Source organism: Takifugu flavidus, chromosome 8 (assembly GCF_003711565.1).
Source record: "Takifugu flavidus isolate HTHZ2018 chromosome 8, ASM371156v2, whole genome shotgun sequence".
Classification (NCBI taxonomy): Eukaryota; Metazoa; Chordata; class Actinopteri; order Tetraodontiformes; family Tetraodontidae; genus Takifugu; species Takifugu flavidus.
In genome coordinates, this window is record NC_079527.1 from 8,753,475 (window position 1) to 8,769,810 (window position 16,336).

At 48.4% G+C, this 16,336-nt stretch overlaps 1 protein-coding gene across 2 annotated transcripts in view; it reads right to left on the reverse strand.

Annotated features, from left to right (window-relative positions):
* Positions 1-356: 356 nt before the first annotated feature.
* lrp1ab (low density lipoprotein receptor-related protein 1Ab) overlaps positions 357-16,336 on the reverse strand; it is a 59,509-nt gene continuing 43,529 nt past the window's right edge. The window contains exons 43-90 of one of the 2 annotated variants that reach the window (XM_057041385.1): positions 16,093-16,297; positions 15,824-16,016; positions 15,520-15,645; positions 15,307-15,435; positions 15,063-15,182; positions 14,745-14,858; positions 14,491-14,640; positions 14,286-14,408; positions 14,045-14,161; positions 13,815-13,943; positions 13,593-13,721; positions 13,264-13,404; positions 12,983-13,170; positions 12,171-12,354; positions 11,991-12,076; positions 11,783-11,902; positions 11,519-11,706; positions 11,231-11,436; positions 10,371-10,559; positions 10,105-10,253; positions 9,865-9,958; positions 9,634-9,750; positions 9,428-9,547; positions 9,229-9,351; positions 9,014-9,139; positions 8,815-8,931; positions 8,053-8,159; positions 7,841-7,973; positions 7,560-7,682; positions 7,347-7,469; positions 7,128-7,265; positions 6,905-7,042; positions 6,710-6,829; positions 6,346-6,629; positions 6,088-6,266; positions 5,898-6,004; positions 5,703-5,822; positions 5,447-5,623; positions 5,222-5,362; positions 4,686-4,859; positions 4,384-4,545; positions 4,124-4,295; positions 3,944-4,045; positions 3,607-3,680; positions 3,426-3,519; positions 3,258-3,296; positions 2,514-2,658; positions 357-2,207 (exon numbers count right to left, since the gene is read on the reverse strand). In XM_057041385.1, the coding sequence (XP_056897365.1) occupies positions 2,070-2,207; positions 2,514-2,658; positions 3,258-3,296; positions 3,426-3,519; positions 3,607-3,680; positions 3,944-4,045; positions 4,124-4,295; positions 4,384-4,545; positions 4,686-4,859; positions 5,222-5,362; positions 5,447-5,623; positions 5,703-5,822; positions 5,898-6,004; positions 6,088-6,266; positions 6,346-6,629; positions 6,710-6,829; positions 6,905-7,042; positions 7,128-7,265; positions 7,347-7,469; positions 7,560-7,682; positions 7,841-7,973; positions 8,053-8,159; positions 8,815-8,931; positions 9,014-9,139; positions 9,229-9,351; positions 9,428-9,547; positions 9,634-9,750; positions 9,865-9,958; positions 10,105-10,253; positions 10,371-10,559; positions 11,231-11,436; positions 11,519-11,706; positions 11,783-11,902; positions 11,991-12,076; positions 12,171-12,354; positions 12,983-13,170; positions 13,264-13,404; positions 13,593-13,721; positions 13,815-13,943; positions 14,045-14,161; positions 14,286-14,408; positions 14,491-14,640; positions 14,745-14,858; positions 15,063-15,182; positions 15,307-15,435; positions 15,520-15,645; positions 15,824-16,016; positions 16,093-16,297 (6,673 nt within the window). In that variant the 3' untranslated portion in view covers positions 357-2,069. The remainder of the gene's footprint in view (positions 2,208-2,513; positions 2,659-3,257; positions 3,297-3,425; positions 3,520-3,606; positions 3,681-3,943; positions 4,046-4,123; positions 4,296-4,383; positions 4,546-4,685; positions 4,860-5,221; positions 5,363-5,446; positions 5,624-5,702; positions 5,823-5,897; positions 6,005-6,087; positions 6,267-6,345; positions 6,630-6,709; positions 6,830-6,904; positions 7,043-7,127; positions 7,266-7,346; positions 7,470-7,559; positions 7,683-7,840; positions 7,974-8,052; positions 8,160-8,814; positions 8,932-9,013; positions 9,140-9,228; positions 9,352-9,427; positions 9,548-9,633; positions 9,751-9,864; positions 9,959-10,104; positions 10,254-10,370; positions 10,560-11,230; positions 11,437-11,518; positions 11,707-11,782; positions 11,903-11,990; positions 12,077-12,170; positions 12,355-12,982; positions 13,171-13,263; positions 13,405-13,592; positions 13,722-13,814; positions 13,944-14,044; positions 14,162-14,285; positions 14,409-14,490; positions 14,641-14,744; positions 14,859-15,062; positions 15,183-15,306; positions 15,436-15,519; positions 15,646-15,823; positions 16,017-16,092; positions 16,298-16,336) is intronic. The other variant, XM_057041386.1, reaches the window with a different exon arrangement.

The following is a 16,336-nucleotide window of genomic DNA, read 5'->3' on the forward strand; positions in this document are numbered from 1 at the left end:
GCTTCAAAGGCTCTGTGACCTATTTGGGTTACATTCTTGTGCTCTTGCTTTGTTTAAATAAAACCCTACAAACAAAAAACTAAATCAATTCCAAAACTGAATCAAGGATAAATCGGTTAGATTCTGTAGGTCAAAGGTCAGTGACTCATTTTTATACTGTGTTGAAAAATAGAAATAGATGGAAAAATCCAATTGTTCCTCTTGAACTGGTTTGATTTTTTTTTTGCCCACCCATCACATGAACTGAAAGGTGTCATCTATTAAAAACCGGGGGTCTAAAGGAGGTTGGATCAACTCCAGACAGAAACTGGCAGTCAGCGATTTTCTTCCGCAAATGACTGACACAGCCAACATACTTTACTACTATAAAAATCCATTTAATTTCTTATATCAAAAAGAAATAGAATCATAACAAAACAATCAGAGCCACAAATATCCATGTGGCCTTTGGCCACCAAAAGAAATCATCCAACTGAGAAAGACTGATTTTACAGGGTGCAGCGAAAACCGAGAAAACAGGAGCGAGATGGGGAAAATAAAAAGAATACAAGTGACGAGGAAGCCAGAAGTTCATCTAGGGTGTGTGTGTGTGTGTGTGTGTGTGTCAGCACCATGCAGTGAATGATATGGCAGGCATGTCTGATAAGCCCAGTTCAGAAGCAGCACAGTGAGAATCGGACACAATGATCAGCGAAACCTTTACAGACCAGATTCCAGTTTGAGTGGCGGGTGGTTGGCTTGAGGAATGCAAAGGAATCAGAGGAATGACCATTAGGAAGCTTATCAGTCCCCTTTCTCGAAAATGCACTTAACAATGAGCATTAACCTAAATTACACGTCCATGTAATTAGATACCATAAAAAGAAGGGTGGGGGTGTCCTCACTCTTCCTCTGAAGTACGTACCATCAGACGGCCCTCGCCGAAAAGAACATGTACAGTCGAAATATTGAGTTCTCAGCTATCGGTTGTGGATCGTCCGTCGAAAACAACCGCTAAATTCACAGACGCTTGCCACCCCCCCCACACCCCGAAAATTAAAACAAAACAAAAGAAACAACTTTCTAGTTACAGTTTTAAAGCACAATCCGGCTCCTGTCAGTGTCCTGCAGTAGGCTTTACCAAGGCCACGGATATCCATCCCAGACTCTTCATCCTGGAATGTGGACTTTAATTACAATCATCTTCATCCAGCACACTCGCGCCTCGCTCCCATCACACTGACGACTCCATCAGAGAAAAACTGTTAAAAAGTACAGACTGCTATTTGTTATAGATGTGTGTATTCCTGGGTACATTTTCAAGACACTTTGTTAATAGGTTTATATATATGCAAATATATAACTTTAGTCTGTGCAAGGAGGTATAAGACAATCACTTGAATGTGGTTTGTGTGTTTGCAACAACAGAACAGACGGTCTGCCATGCCGAGTCCTCAGCGTGTGCACGTGCGGTATCAGAACACACTATTTCCTTTAGACCACCAGCAGCAAACACACGCACACACACAGGTGCACATCACGGTGAAGACTGAGCCCAACCAGCATCCAGGAAGCATCCGTGATGAGCACCGGCTCGTCTCTCGCCTGCGGACAATCGGCATTGTTTTGTGGGACTGAACATTGTTTTTTCCACCCCTCTGTACATTTCATACAAAAATAAAAACGTTAAAATTATCCAACTGCCATCTCTCTTATCTTTTACATTTGCACAGAGGTAGTGGCTATACGTGTGAGGGGGTGCCAGGGGAGGGGGGTAGCTGTGAGGAGGTGGTTGGCAAAATTAAAAACTAAACATATTTCTAGAAAATGGTTCCGTTTTGGCGCCGGAGGGATTATTTTTTTTTGTCAAAGAACAAAATATAATACTGCAATCACTTAAAAAAGTAGTCCTTCATTTTATACATTTTATACAGTGTTCCCGCTTTTTTTTGTTGCTTTTCTTTTCAGTTGGTAAAGGCAAAAGATGAGAGAGAGAGACAGAGAGAGACAGAGAGAGTGCGACGGCTCGGTCGGTCGGGCGGGCGGGGCGGGGCGGGGCAGTGTCGGAAAAGTTCGAGTCACGTGCAGCTCTACGCCAGCGGGTCGCTCATGTCCTCGTCGGCCTGGGAGAGGAGCTCCTTCTTTTCGTCGGTGCTGGCGAGAGAGTTGCGGCTGTTGTGGGCGCCCATGTAGAGCGTGGCGTACACCGGGTTGGTGAAGTTAGTGGGCTGCGGGGCACAAATCATTATCAGAAACCATTTGGTGTTTTTTTTTAATTGGTCTAGCAAAACTGATATCAGCCTTGTAATAACGCTAATCAATATTACACTTTCCTAATATAACAAAGTGCTTTTGCTTGAAATTTGTATCTTTTTTACTAATTCATTTCAATGTTCTGCTACTTGAAACTTCCACTGCAAAAAAAAAAAAAATCAAAGAAAATTTTTGTTTTAGAGTGGGTAAATAGCCTCATAATAATTTAAAACTCAGGTATTAGGGATGACTTTTAAACAGTTCTTTGTGACATTATTTACCTTGTCAGGGTCCAAAGCAAAGTCTGAATCTAGGAGCTCCCCTGCGTCGTCATCAGGGTCCCCTTCGTAGATTTTATAAGCAGGGTTTCCGATCTCCACATTCATGGCTCCGTTGGTCATTCGGTGGTGCTGGAATCCCTTCGCTCTGTACACAGACGACAGAAATGATTAAAGACCCGACCATTACACCCTTGTTACAGGGCGATCTTTGGCTATTTTTGAGAGGCCGCTGGAATCAAATCACTAAACTTCACACAGGTACAGCAACACACAGTCAACACAATCACAGCAACGTATATTTTCTTAGGTTCTCAAATGACCTTTTAACAAAAGGTCATTTGGTCAAACCCGGATAACATGTTCGTGTAGGAGAATGTTGGGTTTTCACAATGAACAGGAATGCTTTCCCTTGATGCACACTTGAATATTCAAGCACAGGGTATCAGCCTAACATGTAGAAATGTCAACAGAGAAGACACATAGAGGCAGTAAGCCTTAAACGTTTCAGTTATCTGTGCATCATCGGCAAAGCTGCTTCAGTTAAGATGAAAGATCCCGTTGCATCGCTGGGATACCCCGTCAGGGACCGACAGGAGATAGCAGGCAAGGGACACACAGATTTTTACACAGATGGACAGAGTGGACAGGTGAAAAGACAAAGAAGCATCAATATGGATAGATATTAGGGGAGGGAAGGAAGGCTTTATGGGTAAACAGCTGAGTTATGTAACCCTATGAAGTTACCGCGAGGATTGAGAACAAGATTTGCCTGGCCATAGAGACCTGGGAGACAGGAAATAGGTGATTATAAAAAAGGAAAAGCAGGAAATAAAGAGGAGAGATAGCTTAGCTGTGAGATCCAGAAGAAAAAGAAAGGAAAATTGGCTCTTCGAGTATAAAAGCCTGTCTCACCCTCGCATTCTTCGCCTATACCATAAGATGGCGCCAACCGCCAGCATCGCCAGCAGCAGCAACAGAAGCACGGGGACAACAATGGAGGTCGTACCTGCACGAGAAATAACAAACATTAGGAAAAGAAGCAGCAAGAGCCTGTTTTTTTTAAAATCAATATAGTCTGAACTGTGTGACTTACTACCACTGGAAGCAGAAGAATCCACAGGAGCTGCAGCAATTTCACACCTGTAGCCGCTCCATCCCACAGGACACCTGTACAGTCACACAGTGAAGGTATTTCAACACTCTTCTGCCAATTCATACAAAACATTCTCTCTACAGCCCAGGTGGAAGATTTTATTTTCTAATCATAAACGTCCACTCAAGAACCTCTTTTTCTATATATGATAAATTAGTCTTTCAAAAACAAGCCTAAATAAATTCCACAGCATGGACCATTTTGAGATGATTTCCACCTTTCTTTAAATATTTTAGGCACACAAATGCCGCACTGTGTGCTGATATATTTGTCTTACTTGCACTGAGGCAGCAGAGTGCGACTGTCGACTGAACACTGTCCTCTCGAGCAGTAATTCAAGCAGGTATAGCAGCTGGGCTGGATCTGACCATTGGGACAGCTACAAACACAGTTTTTGAATTAATACGTTGCACAAATTGCCCTTCACAACGATCCTATTGGTGTGCAAAAGATGTACCTGCAGGTGACTTCGTTTGTAGGGGAAGTGGAACACTTGCCCGTTCCACAGAACTGACATTTGTCCAGCTCGCACTGGTGTCCAATGTACTTACTGGAGCACAGGCAGAGTTTGGTGCCATTGGAGGTTTGTAAGCATGTTCCGCTGTTGTGACAGAACCCTTCACATGTAGCTGCGGAGAATGGGGAGCACAGCAAGTGTAAAATGTCCAGGCTTAACTGGGAATACAGTGGCAGGACATATGAAAACATGTCACTTACTATACTGGCACTGGTCTCCTTGGTACTCTGAGGGGCAGCTGCAAGTCGGCTGGTTGCCTGTGTTGACTGAGCAACGGCCTCCGTTCAGGCAGTAGTCCTGACATGTCTGACGGCTACAGGTGGGACCTGTGAAGCCCTTCGGGCATCTGCAGGTTGGTACACCTGAAGCAATAAATACTGTATGAAGATCTAAAACTCAAGCTGATTTAACGCAGGCAACAGCTATTCATCCTTTTATGTGGATGAGGGGCGCAAGAAGACATTGAAATGTACAACACCTCTACCCTCTGGGGTGTCCTTACCTGCATGAGAAGCAGTGCACGTTCCTCCGTTCTTACAGTAGTCCCTGCACTGGTTGATATCGCACCTGTCCCCGATGTAGCTCGGTTGGCAGCGACACTTGGCCACCTGGCGAGCGTTAAGGAAGCAGCTCCCGCCGTTCAGACACTGGATATCACAGGGCTCAGAGGGAGGAGCTGTGGAGAGAATTCCATGGTGATGAATGTAGGATCTGAATCTAAGCCTCCAAGGGTGTGCATCAAGTTTGTGACGCTGAAGCAGATTTGTTTTGGTGTCAGTCTTCCACCAGGGGTCACTGTTCCTGCCTACAGACTTCAACACATTGACAAAACACAGACAAAAACCAAAAGACTACTGGACTCCTCCTGTTCATCAGCTTCTTTAATCACTTCTGGTGGCTGCATTCAGTCTGGTCCACCATCTTTGCAATTTTCAACTTTGGAAGCAGATCATCATCACACTGCATCCTGAACTTCACCTTTGATCCCTTAGCATCAGCGGTGTAGCCCAGCATGCCGCGGTGCATCAGCAAACTTACAGAATGGGGACTGTGTGGGTTTTGGCCTCTCCACGCAGGTGCCGTTATCGGCCACATATTTATTTGGGCAGGTGCACACCGGTCCGCTGGGGCTGAGCAGACACAGCCACTCGCATTTCTTCCTGTCACATGGGTTAGTCACTGCACAGAAAAATAAACAACACAAAACGAGGTTTGCGAGACTCAAAACATTCAACACCGTGCTGGGTGTCGCATTGTACTCACTCTCTGGCTGCTTGTAGCGGTGGTGGAGGACTATATCAGAAGCGTGGTTGATGCCTGTGGTGAGATTCTCCATTGTGCCTTTGCCAAACTTGTTCACCCGGAAGACAATGTTATTGATATAGGTGACGCCATATATGTAGTCCTCAAATATGTCTATGCTGAATGGATGGAGCAGATCTGGACAACCAGCAGAAGCAATCGGTTAAATAGGAACAAACAGGTATTAACTATTTATTTTGTGCGGGAACAACTCAACTGTTTTTGATGCCGGATACAGCGATAACCGGATCAGAACCGTCCAGACGAACACTGCCGATCACTGAGAGTTTAGCATCAGCCCAGTAAAGACGCTCGTTATAATAGTCCACTGCCAAGCCTGCGGAGGCAGCGGGAGGGGTTAGAGATGTGGCGAATGATAACGGCTGCCTGAAAACTTTAATATTGCACTGACCCGTGGGCCACTGGATGTTCTCGTGGACCAGAGTTTGTCTCAGAGTACCATCCATTGCAGCTGTCTCTATCTTAGGATGGTTCCCCCAGTCCGCCCAGTACATGGTACTAAAGGGAAAGAATAGCTGTGAAATAAATGTTGACATGCTACGACATTTGACATTTTTAAAAACCTCATCTAGCTGTCTCACCCTCTCTGTGGATCTACTACGATGGCGTATGGCTCGTCTATCATCCCAGAGATGAGGGTCTTGCAGTGCTGGCCAGACATCTGAGCCACTTCGATAACATCTCGACCGGAGTCAGTCCAGTACAAGTTACCAGCCACCCAGTCCACAGCTATTCCACGAGGCATCTTCAGCTCCTTAATCTGGATACGGGATGTTTGAACCACATTTTTGTCTCTATAGATTCAAGACAATGCGTTCCACATCATTACTCAGCGGTACCTGCAGGTCAATGACCCGGCCCTCGCTCTGCCTTCGGTTGCGGTGAGAGTTGGACGAGGTCGCTGACAGGGATGGTCCCTGGAGCTCATAGGTGGAGATGCGGCCGGTGTGCCAGTTGGTCCAGAAGATGCGGTTGGTCTTCACGTGCACGTCCATCGCGTCGATGCGAACGCTGGCGTCACCCTGGAAGGTCTGCTCATAGCGCCAGTCTGGCATGCCGGGGTCCAGGCTGCGGATCTCATTATCGTCGGCTATGTAGAGGATCTGCCGGCTGCTGTTTATGTCTGGAAGGCAAAGAGACGTGGTCACGGCGACAGCTGTTTTTAAAACGAGCCTTAAAAAGAATCCAAGAAGCGGTCCTCACTGTCAGCCTTGCAGGTGTCGCTGATCCTGGTGAAGTACTTGTGGCAGCTGCATTTGTAGGAGCCTTTGGTGTTGTTGCAGATGTGGGAGCACACTCCAAACTGCAGACATTCGTTCTTATCTAAACACAAACAAAGGCTCTGTGAATCAACACGCATTAACCCAAACGGGACACCATCCTAACGGTGCAGCGTACCTCCGCATGTGCGATGTCCTATCTTCTGGAAGCCTGCTTTGCACGAGCAGAAGGAGTCAGTGCCATTGGTGACGCAGTGGGCCTCATCTCCATCACCACACTGCGTCCTGTTGCTCCTGCAGTCGGTCAGTTTGGTGTCTGAGCAACACAAATGGAGCATGTGAGCACTTTGAGATGTAAAATGACCCTCTGTGTGATCAAAAAAATAAATAAATCTGCAGACCTGTCTTGCAGCCAATCTCATCCGAGCCAAAGTCCTCGCAGTCGTTGAAGAAGTTGCAGCGCAGAGTGGAGCTGATGCATCGCTTGTTAGCACACAGGAACTCGTCCTTCTCACACGTGGGAATGGCCGGTGGGATCTCTGTGGCCACACATTAAATGTTTACTTTGCAGCTGAGGGAAGCCCAGATTTCACTGAAGCATAAGAGAATCCAACACTTACGGCAGTTCAGCTCATCCGAGTTGTCACCGCAGTTACTGACGCCGTCACACCTCTTTGACACTTGCAGACACACGCGATCATTTTGGCAGCGGAAGGCTCTGGTAGGAGGACACTGGAACTTCCCTGACAGGGAAAAAAGACAACATGCAAATGAGAAATCTTGGCATCAGTAAAATACAACCTTGCAATCGACAGGTCCGCAGCCACACTCACTGCACTCTTCAGGGTTCTCATCAGAGTTGTCGCCACAGTCGTCCTCGCCATCGCACTTCCAGGCCAGAGGTTTACATAAAGTGTTGTTGCACTGGAACTCGTCTACAGGACAGTGACGTTCAGCTGCAAATAATGGAGAGAAATTCGTTTTTCAACGTTTGCTGCAGATTAAGAAACACAACACCTGAACCCTAATAGCTGAATGGCTGTATTACCATTCACGAACAATAGGGGGTGTCAGAAAATCAAATATATAATTCAAATACAGGGACTTCGCTTACTAGCACTTCCACAGTTCTCCTCATCACTGCCATCCAAACAGTCGGGGTCGGCGTCACACCGCCAACGGATGGGGATGCAGTGTCCATTGTTGCATTGAAAGTGGTCGATGTCGCACTTCAAATCACAGCCGTGCTGAAATCATCACAGGTACAGGAGTGAGCTTTTCATCCCTAGATACATGAAATCTGAGGCAAATATCACATTCCCGAACCTCGTCTGACCCATCGGCGCAGTCGTGATCGCCATCGCACTTCCACCTGCCGGCAATGCAGCGACCATTTGTGCAGGCGAATTCGCTTTCGGAGCACTGCCGGGGCACTGAGGGAGAAGAAAAATGTTAAGACACATCGAATAGCGACGTTCTTCTGAAAAAAAAAACTGCAGTATCAAACAAGAACAAGGATCCAAGTAACAACAAAAACAAACAAAAACATAGAAGAGGGTTGGGTTGAGAGAATGAAACTTGCACCATAAATCTCCATAATATTTCGGAGGTTGATTTGATGGACGGTTAAAGTGTGTGACCCACGTGGTGGCAACAAAACCAGTAAAGCTTTGAGCCACAAAGTGGAACTGGGAGGTACAGGAATTTGCCAAACTATTTGGAGCTCAGCTTCAGTCTCTCGGAGGCAGGTGGGGAACACAGATGGACGGAGCGTGAGGGTGGAAACACAGCGGGGAGGCGACAGAATATGGGAGCACTTCGAGCTGTGAAGGCGGAGCAACTCACCTCTGATTCACGCCGAGGGGACAGTATGAAATCAAAACGAGCATCAGATGAAGTGAGATGCACCAGAAATGACAGCGAACGGATGTTAGTGCCGAACAAGTGATTTCATGAACAACTGACGTCCGAGTGCGTTACCAGCGGAGAGAGGTGCAGGACATGAGTGTAAGTGACGCCGGAGGAGGTGAGACAACTGCTGACGGACAGAACAGGGGCCGCGTCCCCCACAGCAAAAGTGACACCTACTGCATTTGTCTTCGTCCGAGTTGTCGCCGCAGTCGTTGTCGTAGTCGCACTGCCAGCGGCCGGGCACGCAGCGGTTGTTCTTACATCTGAACTGGTACGGCTCGCACGTCCTCTCAGCTGCAAGGACAAATATTAAAAGATGAAAAAAAACAAACAGAAGATTTAACAGCACTCGCGATCAAATGTCAATGTCTCCTACCGCACTCTTCTTTTGGCTCGTCGGATGCATCGCCACAGTCGTCCTCGCCGTCGCACTTCCAGCGGGCGGGAATGCAACGTCCGGAGTCTTTACAGCGGAATTCGTCCACACCGCACGTCATTTGGGCTGTAGGGGGGGCAAATGGGCGGTTGGTCACATCTGAGGGTTTAGGGTGGTTTGATAATGGAAAACGCTTAACAAAGCAGCGGCCTTACTGCAGTTGGCGGGCTCGTCTGACCCGTCGACGCAGTCGTTGTCGCGGTCACAGACCCAGACTCGAGGTATGCAGCGCTTGGTGATGGCACACTGGAACTGGGTGGGTGCACACGTCACCTCAGCTATGGGAGGAAGTAGCAGAGGTAAAGCTATTGGGGCAGATAGGACACGGAATATAGAACGCGGGACTTTACGCACGGCAGTCCTTCTCGTCCTCGCCGTCTCCGCAGTTGTCCTGGCCGTTACAACGGAAGATGCCTGGAATGCAGCGGCTCGGGTGGGAGCACTTGAACTGGCTTGGCAAACAAACGTGAATATCTGTAGACAAGGAGACAACATTTTCAGTGAATGTGTGGGAAATTTTAAATGAGGGGGTCGTTGTGGGACCAGGTTAAAGAACGTACCGCAGTTAGCCTCATCTGAGTTGTCCTGGCAGTCGTTGTCTCCGTCACAAATATAGGCCGGGTTGGTGCAGATCCCTGTGCCACACTGAAACTGTCCTGGCCTGCATTTGAACTCAGCTACCATGAGGAGAACAATAAAAAAAACCTCTGTCAGGATGACACTGAACTCGTCCCTTGATACTAAATCGTATCCGTGAAGCGTATCTATTCTAATCTCTCAAAGACACTCACGGCAATCTGCAGGCTCATCCGACCTGTCGCCGCAGTCATCCTCCGTGTCACACTTCCACCAGAAAGGAATGCATTTATCGTTCTTGCACACAAACTACATCGGGAAGAGGGAAAAGCTTCCATTATGGAGTTATGACAGATCAAAGGTGCGCCACATTGGAGCCGGTAGATGGCCAGTTGGAGATCCACAGTTGGTAAGCACAACCGGAGTGACACAGCTACTTGAGATGAAATGTTTACCTGGCTGGCCGTGCAGTTGGACATGCACGTCCGGTGATCGCTGGCCAGGTAGAAGTTGGTGGGACAGGCACACTTGTAGCCTCCGCCGGGCGAGAGGAGGCAGAGGTTACTGCAGCCGCCATTGTTGGTCTGGCATGGGTGGTTGAGTACTGATAAAATATAAGACAAAAAAGGAAACAAGTCAGCCTCAGGCCTGCAGGGGGTCTGACATCTGGATGGGACAATGTCTTTACGGAGCCTTTTAAATGTTTTTTGGGTTGTCTTACCCTCAGGCTGGCGGTAGGGGTGGTAAATGTGCACGTCCATGGGCCGATGCAGGGTGCTGATAAGGGTGGTCTTATTGGTCCCCTGAGTTTTATGAGCTCTGTTGATGGACTTTGTCTCCCAGTCGGTCCAGTAGATGTACTCTTCAAACAGTGTCATGGCAAAGATGTGGGGGATGTCGTGGTTGAGAACTGCAAAAACACCATGCAAACATTCCATTACCAACGCCAATCCTAATATAAGAACACCACCATTAAATAATTCCCACAATCAAGCAGATGTGCATTTGGTTTCCAAGGTGACGCAGTGTCCCAAAATAAAAATGCCGCACTGTTCAAGGTTCCACAATATGCGCGCGTTATGTAACAGATTTGATGCTTCATTAGGCTTCACACGGTAACTGCTCCCTTTCATCATCCATATAGCTCATGTGTTTGCTCTTATGTGTTATGGAAACACACCATTAGTCTGTGTTGTAAAACACAACGATCAGTCTACATCACACATGCATGGATGAGAAAACACAAGAACCTGACACTTGGTGTTAGGATAAACCTGCTGTCATTGTGCTAAGCGTTTAGCCTAGTGGGAATTTAAAACATTAGTTACTAATATCAAATGTTTATTATCTGGTATATGAGTCAACCTTTGGTATCAGCTTGGACTGTGGTATTAGCACAATGCCCCCTTTGATCCATCCTTATCTGAGTTCAAACACAGCGCGTCCTACACTGCAAACACATGCAAGGCCACGCCGGTGTTTGTATGTGTCAGAAGAAATACGATGTCACTCGTATTTGCCACACAAGCTGGTCACAGCAATCGGATCAATCTGCTCCATCCCAGGTTCAGTGTGTCTTACCTGTGTGTCTGTTCGTCCCGTCCAGACTGGCAAATTCTATGTAGTCCTCTCTGGCATCGGCCCAATAGATGCGATCATTAATGAAGTCCAAGGTCAGCCCATTGGGCCAGGTGATCTTTTCCTCCACTATGACGCTTCTGTTGGTACCGTCCATCCCGATTCTCCCAATGTGAGGGTTGTCGCCCCAGTCGGACCAGTACAAGTACCTAAACAGAAGGATCTAGTGTTATCACCCGTACAGCTCCACACCTCCAGAACCAGATGAAGATAGAAGATGTTCCTCTTCACCCGTAGCGCACGTCCACAGCCAAAGCGCGCGGCTCTCTCAGGCCGCTGTTGACCAACACGGTCCGATAGGCCCCGTTGAGCTTCGACACCTCGATGGTGTCCCGGCCTTTGTCGCACCAATACAGGTTCCCGCCGACCCAATCCACTGCCAATCCATCTGGGTTGCTAAGAGACGTCCGGTGCAAAACCTGTGGGAGCAAGTGGTCCCAAACATGACGTACTGGTTACAATGGTTTAGAGTCCCAGTAAGAGTTGTCGACCGACCTCCATGCTGCTGCCGTTCATACGCATGCGTCTGATCATGCTGCCCTGAGTGGTCACGTCCGTCCAGTAGATCATCTGCTCCGCATAGTGGAAGTCCAGCGCCACCGCATTATTCAAGCCCTGAAATGGGGGCAGCAGTTAAAATGAGCCCGGGGGATGGGGGGGGGGGGCGCAGGCGCCACGTCGCCTCTGCAGGTGTGGGTCTAACCTGTTTGATCAGTGTGTAGTTGGAACCGTCCAGGTTGAGTTTTCTCAGGTAGTACCGGTTGGCAAAGATCAAATATGGTTCTTCTTCTACAGATAGGGCGAGAGAGACGTGTGCTCAAACAGCATGTGCACACCCACAAACACACACACCCACACACACACCCACTGGAGAGGATCTCACCTGAGGTGGACTTGCAGATGGTGGGGTCGTTGGGGCTGAGCTCAAAGCCATCCACGCAGAGGCAGTGGAAGCTGCCGTGGGTGTTGATGCAGCGCTGGGAACAGGGGTAGGTGGTCGTGCACTCGTCTATGTCCACGCACGTCTTCCCGTCGCGCTTCAGCTGGAATCCGGGATGACACCTGCACTGAAGGCAGCGAGGGCAAAGGGGAAAAAAGGAGAGAAACGTCACAATCTCACAGTGGAGCGGATGATCCGACGCTTCGCACTTTGGGGTTTTGACCTTTTTCGAGAAGCTGCCACGGAGCTCGTGTCAGTCAACGTGATTTAAGGTTTGTTTGTTTCTAAATTTAACGCACGGATTAAAACCAAAAGAGAATGCCAGAGAACCCAGAACCATTCAGTTGAATGTCACGAGTGGAGCCAGAAAAACAGAATCTTTTTACGACCAGGAAAAGCTAAAACAGTAGATCCATGTAATTAATGACAACGATCTCTGACGGCTTTAACCGGCTTTACCTTCACCACATGTAACCGTGTGGCGATCGTGCACACACAAATGGGTGTTTCTCATCTTAAAACAGGAGAGTTCACTCAGAGTTCAGGCTGTTCTCGTGCTGCCTCCAACTTTAAAAAGGAGCCAAAACATAAGTTACGTAACCACATGCCTGAAACGAGCGCTTTCCAACTTATACTCCACAGGTCCCACATGACTCACCACTAATAACACGCACCCCCGTTTGTTTGGGAGGTAACCGCACGCCAGCTGACTCTCCGCACGTACACGCACCAGAGCTGAGAATTAGATGGCTAACCTTGTAGCCGATCTTGAGGTCGTCGCAGAGCTGCGAGCATCCGCTCAGCTTGCTGTTGAGGCACTCGTTGATGAAGCAGTTCAGCTCGTCGGAGCCGTCGCCGCAGTCATCGTTGCGGTCGCACAGCAGAGTCTCGTTCAGACAGTTGCCGTTGCGGCACATGAAGGCCGAGTCGTTGCAGGCCCGCTCTGAAAGCATCGACAGGTGGCGTTAACCTTGAGCGGCTCCAGTCTGATCCTTGTTACACTGATCGAAAGAGGCGGCGTTTTGGTGAACTCTACCAGAGTCGGTGCAGCGGGGGTTCTTGGGGGCCTCATCGGAATGATCGTGACAGTCAAACTCTCCATCGCACTCCCATTTCTTCTGGTTGAGGCAGCGGCCGTTAGCGCAGCGGAACTCATCCGGCCCACATGTTGGATACTCTGCCACATAAACACAAGGTATTAACTCACAATAATAACAGTAGTTCATTATTTTTAACGTCCATATCCTCACAAATAAATATCGTTAAGCTATTTATTTAGGTTGTCAAGAACATCAAACTTTAGTTTGAAAGGAGCTGACAACAGGACGAGGGGAATCCCCGCGAGGGAAAAGCCTGCGCGCTCACCGCATTCCGGGGATTCGTCGGAGCCGTCGGAGCAGTCCACGTCCAGGTCGCAAACAAAGTGCTTGGGAATACACTGTCTGTTCTGGCACATGAACTCATTCTCTGGATCACAAGTGCTGTTGGTGTACACTGAACGTGGAAAAGACAAACATGTTTTTAAGGAACCTGGACCGGGGAATTTCTGGGGATTATTGTTAAGTGTGGGTTTAGCATCCCGCTTACTGCAGCCAGCTTTAACACTTTCATCGGCGCCGTCGGGGCAGTCCATATCTCCATCACACTTCCAGCGCTGAGGCACGCACATGTGGGAGCCGGGACACTGGAAAGCCTCCGGGCTGCAGGTTTTGGATTCTGTGATGACCACATGGAAAAAGCTGCATAATGTCTCGTTCTTTTGTTGTTTACAGAGTGGAGAAACTTAAACGTTGGTGGGCGCCAGTAGCGTCACTTACTGCATTTCTGGTCCTCATCAGAACCGTCGCCGCAGTCATCGGAACCGTCACACACCCAGTGGGAGGAGATGCAGCGGTGGTTTGCACACTCGAACTGGGTGGACGTACAAAATTTGTCTGCAAAGGATGCCAGAAAGAATTTATTTAGTCTTTTATCCCATCCGCCAGTCATGTTTTCCATGTGGAATGAGAAGCTGGATGAAAAACAGCGTGTTTTCAAGAACATTAGAGGCAGACTGACCGCAGTGTGTCTCATCGGCTCCGTTCTCACAGTCGTTCTCCTTATCGCACGTCCAGCTCATTGGAATGCAGCGGCCACTGGGGCAGGCGAAGAAGTTGACGGGACATTTAAGCTTTCTCTTGTCTGCAAGAGATCGGGAGGGAGAGACGTGACATACGAGCTTTGACGACTTCGCCAAAAAGCCTGTAAAAGTGAGTCAGCCGACCTGGGCAGTTCCTCTCGTCTGAGAAGTCCCCACAGTCGTTGTTGCCGTCACACACCCACGAGGACAGATAGCACAGAGTTGTTCTCTCACAGCTCTGGAAGGACGCGCCTTTCACTCCCAGGCGGAAGAAACGAGAACAGTCGGTGGATTCTGAAGGGAGCGAAACAATCCCACATTAAAGAATCACATTAAAACAACTCCGATTATACATTTTCACACCATCCAACCAAAATCAATAAGTCCAGGTTACTTACGGCAGTTCATCTCATCACTGGCGTCCTCGCAGTTGACCACCTGGTCACAGCGGCTGAAGTTGGAGATACAACTGCCATCTTTGCACTGGAACTCTCCTGGTTTGCAGAGAGTCACTAACAGGAGATACACAGTTTAGCACATGGAAGTGACACTTTAATATGTGGCTGTCAAAGTGTCCCATGTTGTTCAGAAACAGCTAACAGAAGCAGCGCCTACACCTCCTCTTTGGAATCTTAACTGGTTTCCATGATAACTAATTTGTTGAGATGATGTCAGAACAAGGGAAAGGAGAAAAAGAGATTTCTCTGATCACTCACTGTTGCAGGGAAGCTCGTCGGAGTGATCCCCACAGTCATCCGTGCCATCACACCAGAACTGATGGCCGATGCAGCGACCATTGATGCAGCGCCTGTAGCCTTTCTTACAAATCCGATTAGCTGTAGAGCCCAAGCGTAAATTCAGTTTCTTATACTCCAAATGCTAAAAGTACATTGATGCTACCACCCAAATTAACTGTTATAAATTAATTAATTGTCCCGTTGTTGGACCTCAAAAACTCACCACAATACGACTGCTTCTCATCAGACTTGTCCTTGCAGTGGGCCATGCCGTCGCAGGTCAGGCTGTAGTTGATGCAGTCGCCGTTACCGCACTCGAAGTCGTCAACGCTTCCACACGACATGTTCAGCGCTGACGGGGGGGACACGCGGGAAACTTAAACAAGCCCCGCTTTTAAGTGCAATCATCCCCACATAATAAAGGATTCCCACTTACAAGAGCAGGTGCTGTCTTCCAAAAGCTGCCTGTCGCCACGGCAACTGCAGTTGACGCGTCCATCCGACGTGGGCAGACACAGGTCTTGGCAGCCTCCGTTGTTTGTTCGACAAGGTGAAAACTCGCCTGAAGACATGTGACCAAATGTTACTACCTTTACCAACCCGTTAGTTCCTGTTGCATCTACTAGCGAGCTAACATCTGCTACAACCACTTCCTGGAAATGTTTCCAGTTATTTTTCTCTCTATTGAACACCTTTAACCTGCATTTTCTGACCTTAAGCTCTCGCTGAGCAATACGTACAGTTGTTGGTGTCATTCGCCACAGCGACAATGCCCATTGGCTGCTGCGGAATGTCGGCACGCAGCACTTTCATGTCTCCTCCCGTGTATTTGTCAGCCCTCAGAACCGCCCTCCGCACCCAGTCAGTCCAGAAGATGTAGTCGCCGTAAACAGCCAGACCGAAAGGATGGACGGGCTCGTTCTTCAACAGTACCTGCAGCGGCAACATTCAGGTGTGATTTCTCTCACACCAGTCAACATCTTTCAGGAAGAACAGCCAAAGATCTCACATATCGGCTGCTCCCGTCATATTCACAGCGCTCGATCTTGTCCAGCGTGGCGTCGGAGAAGTAGAGTTTCTCAGCTCGGTGGTCGATGGCCAGGCCGTTGGGGGTTTTGATGTCATTGCCGATGATCACGAGCACGTTGGCTCCATTCAGAGAGGCCCTCATGATGCTGGGCGCCTGCTCGTTCCAGTTGGTCCAGAACATCAGACTGCGGAGGAAACCGACATGTGACGTTCCTGACAGGGCT